Below are 14,626 nucleotides of genomic sequence, written 5' to 3'. Positions count from 1 at the left end.
CCTCTGATCAAAACGATCTTTGTTTAGATGCCTTTAGGGGCCGAGAAGAGACTGGGGTCTAATAGACCCCAGATCTCTCAGTAAAGAGTAGTCCCTGATCATCTGCTTGATCTAAAAAAACTGGAAGTATTTTGTCATTTCGATTTCACCGGATGTAAACAAGCCATTACTGGCTTGGGAAAGCATAGGATCAAACTGATCTTGGTTTGATCCAATGCTTTTAAGGGGAGAGGAGAGATCCCGGGTCTAATACACCCCAGATCTCTCAGTAAAGATTACCTGTCACTGCCCAGGCTATCACAAGGGATATTGTTCATCCCTTGTGATAGCAATAAAGTTGATTGAAAAAAAAATTAAGGCAACAGTGTAAAAAACAAATGTAAATATAAAATACAGAAATTTTACTAAATGTCGAAAGATCACCCATCCCCCTGTGCTCTCGCGCAAATGTGAAAGCACGCATATGGAAACTAATCACACCACACATATGAGGTATCGACATGAGTAATAGCAATAATTCTAGCACCAGACCTCCTATTTTAACTCTAAACTAGTGACCTGTGAAAGGTATAAAAGTTTTGCTTATGGAGATTTTTAGGTACTGTAGTTTGTCACAATTCCATGGGCTTGTACAATTTTAAAGTGTGACATTTACTTGGCTTAAAAGCTTCAAACTGGGTATTCTATTTATGTGCACTAACATTCATTAAAGTGTTTTTTTTCCTAAAACATTGTGTTTGAATGACTGTGCAAATATTGTGCGCCATAAAAAGTTGCAACAACCACCATTTTATTCTACAGGTCCTTTCCTTTCAGAAAATATATATACTGTTTGAAGATTCTTATCAATTTTTAAGCAAAAAAAAATGCAGATTTCTGTGTGCATGTCAGAATTGGCCCAGAGGGCAAATGGTTGAAACAAAAAAATGGCCAGATGGCCTGATAATCTAAAACAGTGAAAAGAGTTGTTTCCTGCAGCTGAATGTCACTGTTAGTGGTCAGTGTGTTTTGAGGTAGTTGACCAACTGCTCAGTATTTTATTGCAATACTTACATTCTATACGCATGTAATGGCGTGTATTCTTTAAAACAAAAAGGTTATGTTAAATGGACAATCAAACAATATCTTTTGCTTTTATTTTTGTGTGCACTAAACTGATAAAATTGACCTATAGTTCTGTAGGTTATTGTAAATCATTATCCATTTTACCTGGTTCATTCAAAACAAACCTAGCCTAATATTTGTCACATGTATGTGCATACTGTATATCTAGCCTTCTCATCGGATTAACATTTTAATTTGTTTTTTATTTTACTTAACTTTCAAGTTCTTGTTGGTGCCAAGGAAAACCAAGTAGAAAGTGCAGATGAAGTTATGAGTCTTCTAGAAGCTGGAAGTGCAGCACGGCACACTAGTACCACACAAATGAATGAACACTCCAGTCGTTCTCATGCAATCTTTACAATTACCATATGTCAGCAAAGGGACAAAAACAGCAGTGCTGCTGAAAGTACTACTGCAAGATCCATTCAGATGATCACATCAAAATTTCATTTTGTGGACTTGGCAGGCTCAGAAAGAGTGACAAAAACTGGAAACACCGGAGAGAGATTTAAAGAGTCAATCCAGATAAACAGTGGTTTGCTTGCCCTGGGTAATGTAATAAGTGCATTGGCTGATCCCAAGAGAAAAAATGCACATGTACCTTACAGAGATGCTAAGATTACTCGCATTCTTAAAGACTCCTTAGGCGGAAATGCCAAAACGGTCATGATTACATGCATCAGTCCTTCTACATCAGACTTTGATGAGTCTTTAAATTCTCTTAAGTATGCCAATCGAGCTAGAAATATAAAAAACAAACCAATAGTAAATTATAACCCAGACTGGGACCGAATGGATGAAATGGAACTGGAAATAAAGGCACTTAGGGAAGCTTTGCAGAACCAGCAGAGCAGCAGGGTAAGTCGAATAAGCCAAGTATCTCAAGACTGGGGCCAAGAAAAGAGCAAGATTCGAGCTCTAGAAGAGCAACTTGCACAATTTCAACTGGAGTGTTACAACCACAGACACTGTACAGAGGAAGCGTTCTCTTTATTCCATGAACTTAAGGTCATGTCTGGTCTTGCGAAATCCCAAAAGAATCGACTGGAGAGCTGGTTATGTATGGCAGAGGAGATAAGAAGCGAGACAGCTTCTATTCCTGGAACTGATGATGCAATTAGCAGTGGCAGAGAGGAACCACATCATATCACCATACTGCAGCTCAAAAGGGAGCTAAAGAAATGCCAGGTATAAACTTTTTTTTTGTTTTTTTTTTCTTTACAGTTTTGAAACAGAATTTATTTAAGCCTCTCCAAATGTCTGAGAATTTCCACATTTCCCCCCACTTCCATTTACTTACCTATTCATATTTCCAAGTGCAAATTTCTACCCGTTTTATATCTGTGACAACCCCATGCTTTCCATCCATTAATTTTTACTATCCTTAATTCCTCAACTATTAACGGTTTACTCACAATATTATCTACCACACCACAAAAAAAAAAAAAAAGAATACCCCCTTATGTGCTTTGTGCTAGCAACCTGTCCCTAACTGTGCCGGATTTAATCCTGGTATGTCCATCTAGTTACGCTACAGTTTTGCAAATTTATCTGGACACTCACTATGTTGATGAACCATATATTCTTTTTGTAGGACTTTATTTACTGTTTTTACCCATAGGGAGTGGGTTGGGGGTGGGGCATGGAAATCCATTTCTTGCTATAAATAGCAGACAAAGGATTGCTATACAGATCTGAGGAGTATATCCTTATCAGTCCAGCCACCCCAATACATATATCTTGGTTTCCATTGAAATTTTGAGTCCATCTGTGCAGTACAACAGAGTAGTAAGTATGCATGTATGGAACAATGTGCATGAAGTGACCACTTAATCAAAGGGACCCTGAGTTAAACTATGGGAAGGCAGCTGAGTCTCATAAGGAGATAGTTGTCCAAAAGAAAAGATAGAAGAAGGTAGTGGGGAGAACAAAGAGTAGGACCAAGGAAGGAAGCAAAGGGGAAAATATGGGAGAAGGAAAAAGGGCAGAGAAGGGAATGCTATTTTGAGGTCCAAGGGGACCCCACTTTATCATATTTCCAGGGGTAGCCTCTATTGAGATATGCAAGTTTGTACATGGATGGGCCGCGTCCACCATCGCCTCCCAGGAAGACACCGTAGGAGGAGTGGGAGAGGTCCACTGAATGAGTATTTCTTTCTTGGCATAAAAAAGAAAAATAGAAATCAGCAATTTGGCTTGTTGGGAACGTTGATCATCATCCTGAATCCCCAGAAGGGCTAACTGGGGAAGTAGGAAGGGACAGTTGCAACCTGAGATTTATCAAAACAAAAACCTCAGTCCAGAAACTTGCTAGTCTGAGGCAATCCCAAAACATATGAAGATAGGACCCCAAATGGACTCAACATCAAGGACACAGGGTCACGTGTCAGATATATTCTATAAAGCCTCACAGGAGTATAGTAAACCCTGTGAAGAAACCTAACTTGGATCAGCTTATCTCTAGAAGAAACTACCAGTTTAGGCCCGCCCTCTAAACATTCTGCCCAGCTCTCTTTATCCAGGGAAGGTGTATCAGCTCTCCACTTCCCCACACCCACTCAAGCTTAGGGGAGTCATTAGTAAGAAGGGCTCCGTACAGTGTAGAGAGGCGAGGTGGGTGAGCAGCTCCTCGATCAGATCAGCCTGAAGGAGGGGCAGCTGAGGGAATTGAGCCCTAACGGCATGGTGCAGTTGGCAGTAGCAGAAATGCATCCAGATTGGCACGTGGAATTTGCCGGAAAGTTGCATAAAGGACAAAAGCATCCCAGAGGGAATAATATCCTCCAGTGGTTTAATGCCTCTGCATGCCCAAACCTGGTGGTCCGGAACAGTATGGAGTTCGGTGAGGGAAAGTTTCCCTCACTGAGTTTGTGCAGGGGACCACTGATTTTGACCCAAACAATGATGAGGAGCAACCACCCACACCCTCCTGGTTGCAAGCATCTAAACTGGAACCCTGTCATAGGCCCCGGGACCCCTGTATACCAAATTTCAGAGATCCGCAAAGGAGCCCAGATAGGCTGCCTCCAAACATACCACAGCATTAGATCTAGGGCTTGTGAACAACGAAAGAGACCAGCATTGCCTCCCAGAAGTAGGTATGGAAATGAGGTAGAGCCAGCCCCCCCGACTGAGAAGGAAGCCAGTTCCGAAAAATGTAGTTAAACTTGGGTAGGAGCATCATTTTAATTAGATTAATATGACCGAGAAGGTTTAAAGGGAAAGTATCCCAAGAAGAGCAACGCGACTTGAGAGGCCAGCAGCGGAAGAAGATTATGATCAAAATGATGGTGCAGATCCTTAGTTATGATAACCCCCAAGTACTTAAATTTATCCACATAGTACAGTGGAGAAGGGTTGGCAGAGGCGATTCCCTTCTCATCAGTAGGAAAGAGGAGGGATGTGGACCAATTAATTCTAACACCCGAAAAGGTTCCGAAGTTATCGAAAATACACAATGCAGCCGACAGGGATGGGCCCGCATCACCGAGATATAGCAGGGCATCATCCGCATATAGGGATATCTTCTCCAGCAGCCCCACCCACAGACCCTGGATCTTTGAAGATCTCCAAATCAAAATAGCCAGGGGGGTTCCAGGGCAAAAGCAAAAAGTCTTGGGGAAAGAGGACAGCCTTGACACGTATATAAAGTAAAGGAGGCGGAGAGCCAGTCATTGGAGCTGATGCGCGCTTTAGGGGCACGATATAGCAGTTGAAGCCAGTGTAAAAATTTCATCCCAAACCCATATCGATGGAGAACTTCCCAAAGTAAACCCATTCTACTGAATCAAACACCTTTTCAGCGTCCAATGTGGCAATAAATCCAGTACTCCTATTGTCATGAGACATAGATTATGGAATATACATCTGATTTTAATATCAGTGCCCTTGCCTGGCATAAATCCAGTTTGATCCACATCAATCAAGTCCTCAATCACTTTAGAGAGGCACATGTCCAAAATCTTAGCAAAGCTCTTCGCATCAACATTCCGTAATGAAATAGGACAATAGGAGGCACAGTCCAATGGATCCTTACCGAGCTTAGGTACCAACACAATAACAGCCTCCTCCATCGTCTCAGGCAGAGAGGACATTGAAAGATAAGCAAAAAGAGCAGTAGGTTTAGGAGCCACAGTCTAGAGATTGAGAGTAGAATTCTATTGAGAAGCCATGAGCCCCGATAGCCTCCTGCACCTCCTCAAGGCAATGTCCGTGTCGAGCCTGTCCCTATCAGAAGCATCCAAAGTAGGAAAATAAATGGGAGTCCAAAAAACCAGCAAGGGCAGAGGGGAGAAAAGTGGATTTAAATGAATACACATTCTGAAAAAAACTCCAAAAACCGAGCATTAATGAGGTCAGGGGAATTGAGCAATACACCCCCCCTTGTTCCGAATGCTACCAGTGTGTGTAGTCGGGATCTGACTCTTAGCCAACCAAGCTAGCAATTTCCATTTTTTGTCCCCATACTCAAATACCCTCTGGGCCGAATGAAGCGGGGCCTTTTTTAGTTTGATCCATTCCGTCAACCACCATCTGCCACAAAACCTGACGCCAGGCTGAATAATGTTCTGGATCGGGCTACCTAACATATGCGGCCTCCAGTACAGCTGCCTCCTCCTCCAGAGCCTCAAGTGACCTAGCTTACTCCTTCTGCAACACCTATATGTGAGATATGTACTCCCTGAATGTTCCAGGACACTATAGTAAACTGAGACATGGTAGGGCTATAAGATGGAAATACAGCAAACAAAAACTTGCGGGTCCAGTCCCCCACAGGAGGGCCCAATCCGAGTGGTCTTGCATAACATATATATACAAGAATGTAGCATAAGAAAGGCATAGGTAGCATGACAATATAAAGAGGAAAAAAAACAGTAAAATAAGCATATGCTGAAAACACAAAAAAACCCCAATCCCAGAATACCCTCCCAACCCCCATCAGAAAAACCTGGGGCTGCATATCTCTTCTCCCCCCCTGCATTTCCAACCCCAACACTGGAATGCTTACATCCCCAAATATTTCAACCTCAACCTAAAACAATAGGGAGGCTTAAGCCAGAAGCGTCGAGTCCTGAGCTATGCTCCTCAGTAAGTCCAGAGCTGCCAGAATGGCCTGTATAGTAACTGGAGAAGAGTATATTAGATAGGAAAGGGTTATAAATGTCCAGTGGAGGCAAGGGCACTGCTGTATATCCATAGAAAAAAACATCAACAAATTTTCACCCTCCCCAAATATAGCAGGAGATTATTCCACAGACATTAGCAGCCATCAGTAGAAAGACAGGGGCAAAGCTCCTTCAAGCTAGGGAGCCAAGGCAATCCACCAGATTCCTATAGCCAAGAAAAGGTTCATGGTGCTGTAAAAGATGGCTAGTGATCACCTGTTGTGCACTATAATAAGTCAGTTCAATCATGTATTGAGAACAGAGGCAAAAGCTAAAGAAGTTCTCTTGGGGTGACCAGGGGCACACAGCTCAATCGTATTGAGAACAGAGGCAAAAGCTAAAGAAGTTCTCTTGGGGTGACCAGGGGCACATACTTAAGTACAAAATAAACCATTGAACAAGACAGTGGAGGAATGTGATGGTCACCTCTTCCCTGCACGGGTAGCAGGACATCAACAGCAGTATTCCCAACCATAGGCTGGGTTCAGGAGTGAACATTGTTAGTAGGGAGACTCGGTCATTGGTGTGGTGGAAGTGATTCAACTCAGGAGGAGGCCTTATGGGGAGAGGTAGAGAACCAGACCGTCTCCCCGTCCTGAACCTGGAGCCGAGCTGGAAAAAGGACACTTTTCTTTAGGTCACGTGCACACATGGCTGCTTTCACCTGATCAAAGGAGTTTCTGTGTCTCAACCAAATAGTCACGAAAAATAAGCCGCTTAGTATTCTGATAGCGGATCTCCCCCTGCAGTCTGGCTGCACAGAAGACCTCATCCCAGTCACGAAAATTGAGGAATCACAGGATAAAAGTCTGAGGAGGGGCTCCAGGCGGTCCAGGCTTAGGAGGTATGCGGTGGGCTCTCTCCACCATGTAGTAGGGGGAGAACTGAGCCATCAGCAGTAGGTCTCGGTACAGGCTCTCGGCAAAACTGCCAGTTTGTCACCCTCTGCTCCTTCAGGTTCTTCCGATTTTTCTGCATCCTCAGCCTTATGCTACAATGCCTGGATTTTCGTTTTGGAGTGAGCGGAGGGTTGTTGAGTGGTCATAGACGGTATCCTCCGCCTGGCCAATTCTCTGTTCTGCAGTAGAGAGCCAGGAGCAGATCTTATCCATGTCCTGCTGCAGAAGTCCGACATCCAGTTGGATGCCCTCAATTTTGGAGGTCAAGGTGGCTTGACATGTTGCTATGGCCGCCATAATGTCTGGAATAGCCGGAGGAGTAGCAGCCTCCTGCTCTGTCTGCGATGCCGTATTTGCCACAGTTTTGGCACAAGGCTGTACTAGGCCACCAGAAGCCGGAGGGCTTTCCTCAGCTATCGGCAGGAACTGAAGCTTCCGACCTTTACTACTCCGCATCCCTGATGATCTCCGTCTCATCGGGGTCTCAGGATCCACCTCCTAATAAATGATCAGCCCAGGAACCGGGTAAATTCAAGGCCAGGTAAGCAAATAGCAGCTGCTCTGGTCGCCATCTTGGACCGCCCCCTGTCCAACAAAATATTAACTCTAAACACATTATTAATAGTGTCCTATACACACGTCCAATATCTGACTAGGACATCTTAGGAGTATCCCTCTTATGCCACAAGTTTCTGGGGGATATAAATATGTCCGATGTATAACAAGCATTTGAGTAAGTCCCTGAGATGCAGAAAGGGATATCTGTTCTACATTATAAAGATTATCTGACCACTCCTTATCATTCAGGGGGCAGATATCCATTTGCCAATACGATCTGCACCTCAGAGAATTAGGTTTTTATCTTTTTTGTAGCAATGCATTTTAAAGCCTTGTTATTTGTCCTTATTAGATGTCACTGCTAGACTTTGATTAAATACTGTGAATTACACTTACACCCAGGGCGTCTGTCTAGACTGGGTTTGGATGGCCTGCCTGAGCTGAAAATATTGTAAAAAACTTTTTTAGTAGGTAGACCAAACTCCTCCTGCAAAGTATAAAAAGCTTTCCAATATTGACCCTGATATAGTTGCTGGATATACACAAAGCCTCTTTCTGACTATTGATTAAATCCCTTGAAGTTCTGGAAAATTCAGGTATAATCAGTATACTCCTTATACTGGCAATGATCCTTAATCCTATTCCAGACCTTATCTATCATAGCTAAAGTGGGAAACTGCTTGGTCTGAATTCGCCTACCTCTTCTTTTTTTTTTTTTTTTTTTTTTTTTTTTTTTTTTTTTAAATCTAAAAATAGTGAAGGCAGTATTTTCCTAATCTGATCAATCCTCATGTCTTCCTCCCAACCTGTTAAATGTTGTAGCTGTGCTGGCAGAAAATACAGAAATTAGTTTGGAACAGCCAACCCCCCCATTCTCCTTAGCTTCCTTCAATATTTCTAATTTTATGCGCAAATTGTGCTTTTTCCTGATATGCATCCAGCCGTTTAACAAAAAACATAGGGAGCAACACCGGAGCATTATGTAAAGCATTTAATAATTGTGGCATCCATATCATTTTAATAAGGTTTACCCTCCCTACTGCTGAAAATGGTAATTTACACCAACTTATAGCTTTCTGTTTAAGTTTAATGAACAGAGGGTTAATGTTTAAATCGACATGCCTAGAGATATCCTGATGTATAGCTATCCTGAAGTATACAGATGTTTCTACCACCTTTATCTGAGAAGCTATTGGTGGCAAGGGGTCTCTGAGAGGCTTAACCGTCAGGAGAACAGACTTATTCCAAGTTATACTGAAGCCTGAATAAAATCCAAAGGTATTAATAAGAGACATCAGGCCTTCTTTAGATGTAAATGTATCACCCAAAAATAATAATGCATTATCTCCATACAATGTTAATTTCTCCTCCGTCTCGCTTCTCTGAAATCCCACTATTCAAGAATCATCCCGAACAGCTGCAGCCAGTGGCTCCAATGCCAAGGCAAATTATAGGGGAGAAAGCGGGCATCCCTGTCTAGTAGCTCTCTTTAGTCTAAATGGGGCAGATAACATATTGTTGATTCTAAAGCGGGCTGTTAGGGCTTGGTATAACAACTTACCCCATGTAATAAATTCTTCTCCTTGGTTGAATTTCTCCAACACCTGCCGTAAATAACCTCACTCCCTACTATCAAATACCTTGACAGCATCTAAAGACAAAATAGCTCTGTTACCAACATTACTAGGTGTAATCTGAAGGTTAAGTTAGTTAACGTACAATATAATAACCACTCTCGACCTATCAGAAATAGATCCAGATTGGTCTGAATGCACAAGCTTTGTTATAACTCTAGACAGGCGGGTAGCCAGCACCTCAGCCAGAATTTTGAGATTTTATTATTATTATTATTATTATTATTATAATTATACAGTATTTATAAAGCGCCAACAGTTCGCTCAACGCTGTACATTACAATGGGAGACAGAACATGCGACAGTACAATAACAATACAATGCAATACACGAGGGGTTCGAGGGCCCTGCTCCTTGGAGCTTACAATCTAGGAGGGAGGGGATAGTGGTACAGGAGGAAATAGCTGTGGGGGATGGAGTGGTAGGAAGAGTGGAGGAGGTCGGGAATTAGCAGAGGGTGGGGTAGGCTTCCCTGAAGAGGTCGGTTTTCAGGGTGCGCCTGAAGGAGAGGAGAGTAGGTAATAGTCTGATGGATTGGGGTAGGGAGTTCCAGAGTATGGGTGACACCCTGGAGAAGTCCTGGAGGTGGGCATGGGAGGAGGAGACTAGGGAACTAGAGAGAAGGAGGTCTTGTGAGGAGCGGAGGGTGCGTTTTGGGAGATCCGTCATCAACAGAGAAATTGGCATAGAAGTGTCTGCTACGATTGGATCCTTCCCTGCTTTCAGTTATACCACAATAATTGCTTCATACATAAATTAAGGGAGTCTGCCCTGTCCTTTTAGCTTCCATTATTATAGATTATACCTCCGGGAGAAGTACTTCACTAAAGATTTTATACATTTCGATGGGCAGCCCATCACTCCCAGAGTGCGCAGTACGCTAGTGCGTTTTTGCCACTTTTTTTTATGTTTTTTCCATTCATTACAATGGGGAGGTGCGTTTTTGGTGCATTTTTTTTTATACCGCACCAAAAATGCAGCTTGCAGGATTTTGAAAACCACAACGGACCCATAACTGACCAGTGTGAAGAGTTCCAAAGGATTTACTGGTCATGCATTTTCCTTCAGCTTTTTTTTAAAGCAAAAACAAGAAAAACTGATCAGTGTGAAAGCAGCCTAATTTGTGAAGATGGGCATTAAAAGTGCATTGCATATAACATTGTCCTGTTATGAATAGAGCAAATGTTATCGTAAACTAATTTTCCATGTTGAGGAATGACAGTAAAGTGTTCTTTCATCTGATAAAAATTGCAGTGAATGCACATTATAAAAAGTTTCCAGAGCCTCTAACCACTGTTTCCCTGGTGTGTTTTACAGAAAGTGTGTGAGTAAAAAACGGGCCATAAAGAATTTTGAAGAGCATAAGTAGCTTCTAAGATCTATACAACATAACACAATTTCAAATGCAACCTATGGTGTATAATACAGATACTGTATTATACAATACTGTAAATACTTCACGATTCTGTTACAAATTACAAAATTGGATCAGATTTTTTTTTGTGTTCATTTTGACATTTTTGCATTAAAAAAATTCCCTAGCCAGACCTGTCTTTTTGCCTTTTTATTTTGTATCCATATCTCCCCTGGAGCTGCCTGAGTTATGATATAATATCATACTGTACTGTTATGTGTGCTTAATTTTCCAGCACTTTGTGAGCATTGACAGATGTTTCTATTCACTCAAGTATAATCTTAAGAAAGCCTTATTATTATCTGAATTAGAGGTTTCTAAGCAACTGCTTAGAGTCTTTTGTTCTGTTTCTGAAGATGCATTGTCCCTAGTAAATACATGGCTGTCCCTGCAGTTAGGCAGTTTTTAGTTGTGAGGTACCCAGCTGAATATTTGCTACATTGTGGCTAGAGCAAACCAAGCATGTAGCTCAAATTCATATTCATAGGTACTTGGAGACACATAAATATCCTCTGTTTATAGCAAAATGGTGATACAAAGGGAATATCCAGGGAATAGCATTACAAACTGTACATAATTTGACACACCAGAACAATTTAGTTCTGGATAAGTAGCAAAATTACATTGTAAACATTTTTTCTTGAAGAATGGGGATGCATTTTTGCTTTTATTAATGTGAATGACAGCGTGCACTGCTTTTTTTTTTTTTTTTTTTTTTTTTTTTTTTTTCTTTACTGTCTGAAGGATGCTCTTGCAACAGATGAAGACATATTTGCTAAAAAGGAACAGGAGCTGAAAGAGTTTCAGGAGAAAGTTGAGGCTTTACAGAAAGAAACTCAAGATTATCAGAAATCTTTAGAAGAGACAGAGCATAGCAAGAATCTACAGGTAAAGCTTCTGTGTTTTTAGAATTATTGGCAGCTGCAGCTATACCTTTATACAGAATTTAACCATTTGCCCTACAGAGGATTTACCCCCATTCCTGACCAGGCCATTTTTTGCTTTATGGCGCTGTGTTACTTTAACTGACTATTGCGCAGTCATTGCAATGCTGCAACCAAATTAAATTGTGTCCTTTTTTTTCCCCACGAATAGAGCTTTCTTTCAGTGGTATTTGATCGCCTGTGCATTTTTTATTCTGTGTGCTATAAAAAAAAAAAGACTGACAATTTTTGAGAAAAAAACAATATTTTGGACTTTTTGCTATTAAACGTCCAGTAAATGTTTTTTTTTTTAATCTAATTTAGTCATAATTTTAGGGCAAAATGTATTCTACTACATGTCTTTGCTAAAAAAAAAACCCCAATACATGTAAATTAATTGGTTTACGTCAGGGGTGGGCAACTGTGGCCCTCCAGCTGTTGTAGAACTACAAGTCCCATGAGGCATTACAAAACTGACAGTTACAAGTATGACTCCCAAAGGCAGAGGCATGATGGGACTTGTAGTTCACCAACAGCTGGGGGGCCACAGTTGCTCACCCCTGGTTTACATGAAAGTTATAGCGTTTACAAATGGAGGTGTATATATATACATATATATATTTTTTTTATTATTTTATTTTTACTAGTAATGGCAGCGATCAGCAACTTATAGCGGGACTGCAGCGGGCATTCTGACACTGGGGGGGCAACTGACTTGGTGTCACTGACATCCCCAGTGACACCAATACAGTGATCAGTGCTAATAAAAAGAACTGACACTGTACTAATGGCACTGGGCAGGAAGGGGTTAACATGTGAGGCGATCAAAGGGTTAACTGTGTGTGGCACGAATGGGCAAGAATTTCACTCTCTAGATGTGCAAAATTGGTAGAGACATACCCAAAAAGACTTATAGCTGTAATTGCAGCAAAAGGTAGTTCTACAAAGTATTGATTCAGGGGGGCTGAAAACAAATGAATGCTACACTTTCAGATATTTATTTGTAAAAAATGTTGAAAACCATTTTATCATTTTCTTTCCACGTCACAGTTATGTGCCACTTTGTGTTGGTCTATCACATAAAATCCCAATAAAATACACTTACATTTTTGGTTGTAACATGACAAAATGTGGAAAACATCAAGGGGTATGAATACTTTTTCAAGGCACTGTATAGCTGCAAAACATTAAAAGGGGCTAGCCTGAAAGTGATCTAGCAGGACTTAATTTCCTGGCTAAAGTTCCACTTTAAGCTATATCTGCGTAACTACTGTAGTTGTAGGAGGGTTAGAGAAACAAAAATGACCCCACCAGACATGATGATAATAATTTTGATAATACAGTATCTGATTACAGTAGTGATAAACTAGGAAGATTCAATTCAGTCTAGTCATTCAGCTAGGACACTTTTAAACATTTGACTGTCAACCAGCGGTCATCTGCTGTTAAGGCTTACCTTTGGAGTAGATCATCAGTATGGCTTGATAACTATTAAACGCTGTAAAGCAGATCAAATACTTTAGTAGTAGAATAATAAATGTTTGTAGTAATTACATTACCTATAAATATTGCTTCCTAAACAGTGTTTCATATTTAATAAGGAAAATGGGATTCTTATTTGTGAAACCAGTTACAGCCATAATGGAAATTTTTTTACTTTTTTTTTTATTTCAGTAAAATTGGATTCTTATTTGTGAAACCAGTTAGACCTATAATGGTCATTTTTAACTATTTTTTTTATTTCAGTAAATCAGTGTCCTGATGATGATTTATGTTTATTACGCTAGACAGAAAAACTTGTGGAGCAACAACTTGTGATTGATGAATTAAGGAATAAAGTGGAATTGCTACAGAATGTATCTTCACCGGATTCTGTGAGAGAGCAAGAATACAAGAGACCTTATAGTGTACCATTGAGTCACCAATCCGAAATGATATCTGCAAGCTTCAGGCAGTCTATTCATCTATCAGAACCAAGAAAGGTAAGATGCTTCCATGTTCAGGTCACTAAGCAAAGTTATTAAAAGTGTAAATAAAGGCAAAACGTTTTCAATTTTGGAAAGCGTAAATGAGGGTTACAGTATAGCAGTCAGTTTTTCTTTTTTTGCTGTCAGTATCCCTTTGGGGAGATTTCCTTCACTTCCTGTCCCATAGCCAAAACAGGAAGTGAGAGGAAATCCCTCCAAAGTGTGGGAATCCCAGGGTGTCACCAGAGTCTCCAGAACGATCACCATTGGAAGATTTCCCCTCTATTATCTGATGTCAACCTAATATTCGAGATTTTCCTTTTTACTTTCATTTTGGAGATAAGAGAAAACAGGACAAATAGGGTAAATCTCCCTAACAGGGGCACATGGGTTTTAATCCCTCTCCACTCTATCCAAAACAAAAAAAAGTTTTTCCATTAGTTACACTTTAACCACTTGCCCTCCTGAGGATTTACCCCCCTTCCTCACCAGGCCATTTTTTTGTGTTACGGCACTGCGTTACTTTAACTGACAATTGCGCGTTCACGCAACGCAGCACCCAAATAAAATGTACATCCTTTTTCCCACAAATTGAGCTGTCTGTTGGTTGTATTTGATCGCCTGTGCGCTTTTTATTTTTTGCGCTATAAAAAAAAAAGACAGTCTTGAGAAAAACAAAATTTTTTACTTTTTGCTATTAAACATGTCCAAATTTCATCATAAATTTACTCCAAAATGTATTCTGCTACATGTCTTTGCTGAAAAAAAATCCCAATACGGGTAAATTAATTAGTTTACGTGAAAGTTATAGCGTTTAAAAATGGTGGTGTATATATACTGGGATTTTGTTTTCTCATTTTTACTAGTAATGGCGGCAATCAGTGACTTATTGTGGGACTACGTCGCACATTCTGACACTGGGGGTTACTGACTTGGAGTCACTGACATCCCCAGTGACACCA

General features: G+C 40.8%; 1 protein-coding gene across 2 annotated transcripts in view; it reads left to right on the top strand.

Annotated features, from left to right (window-relative positions):
- Positions 1–14,626, top strand: part of KIF27 (kinesin family member 27) — a 128,971-nt gene that overhangs the window by 26,483 nt on the left and 87,862 nt on the right. For both annotated transcript variants that reach the window (XM_089662103.1, XM_089662102.1), the window contains exons 4-6: positions 1,328–2,292; positions 11,519–11,662; positions 13,485–13,679. In XM_089662103.1, coding sequence (XP_089518229.1) covers positions 1,328–2,292; positions 11,519–11,662; positions 13,485–13,679 — 1,304 coding nt within the window. The remainder of the gene's footprint in view (positions 1–1,327; positions 2,293–11,518; positions 11,663–13,484; positions 13,680–14,626) is intronic.

The sequence above is a fragment of the Staurois parvus genome, unplaced genomic scaffold (assembly GCF_062004578.1).
Source record: "Staurois parvus isolate SC_StPar_1 unplaced genomic scaffold, SC_StPar_1.0 ptg001432l, whole genome shotgun sequence".
Taxonomy (NCBI): domain Eukaryota; kingdom Metazoa; phylum Chordata; class Amphibia; order Anura; family Ranidae; genus Staurois; species Staurois parvus.
The sequence above is the reverse complement of the archived record's forward strand: the minus strand, read 5'-3'. Positions and strand labels throughout refer to the sequence as shown.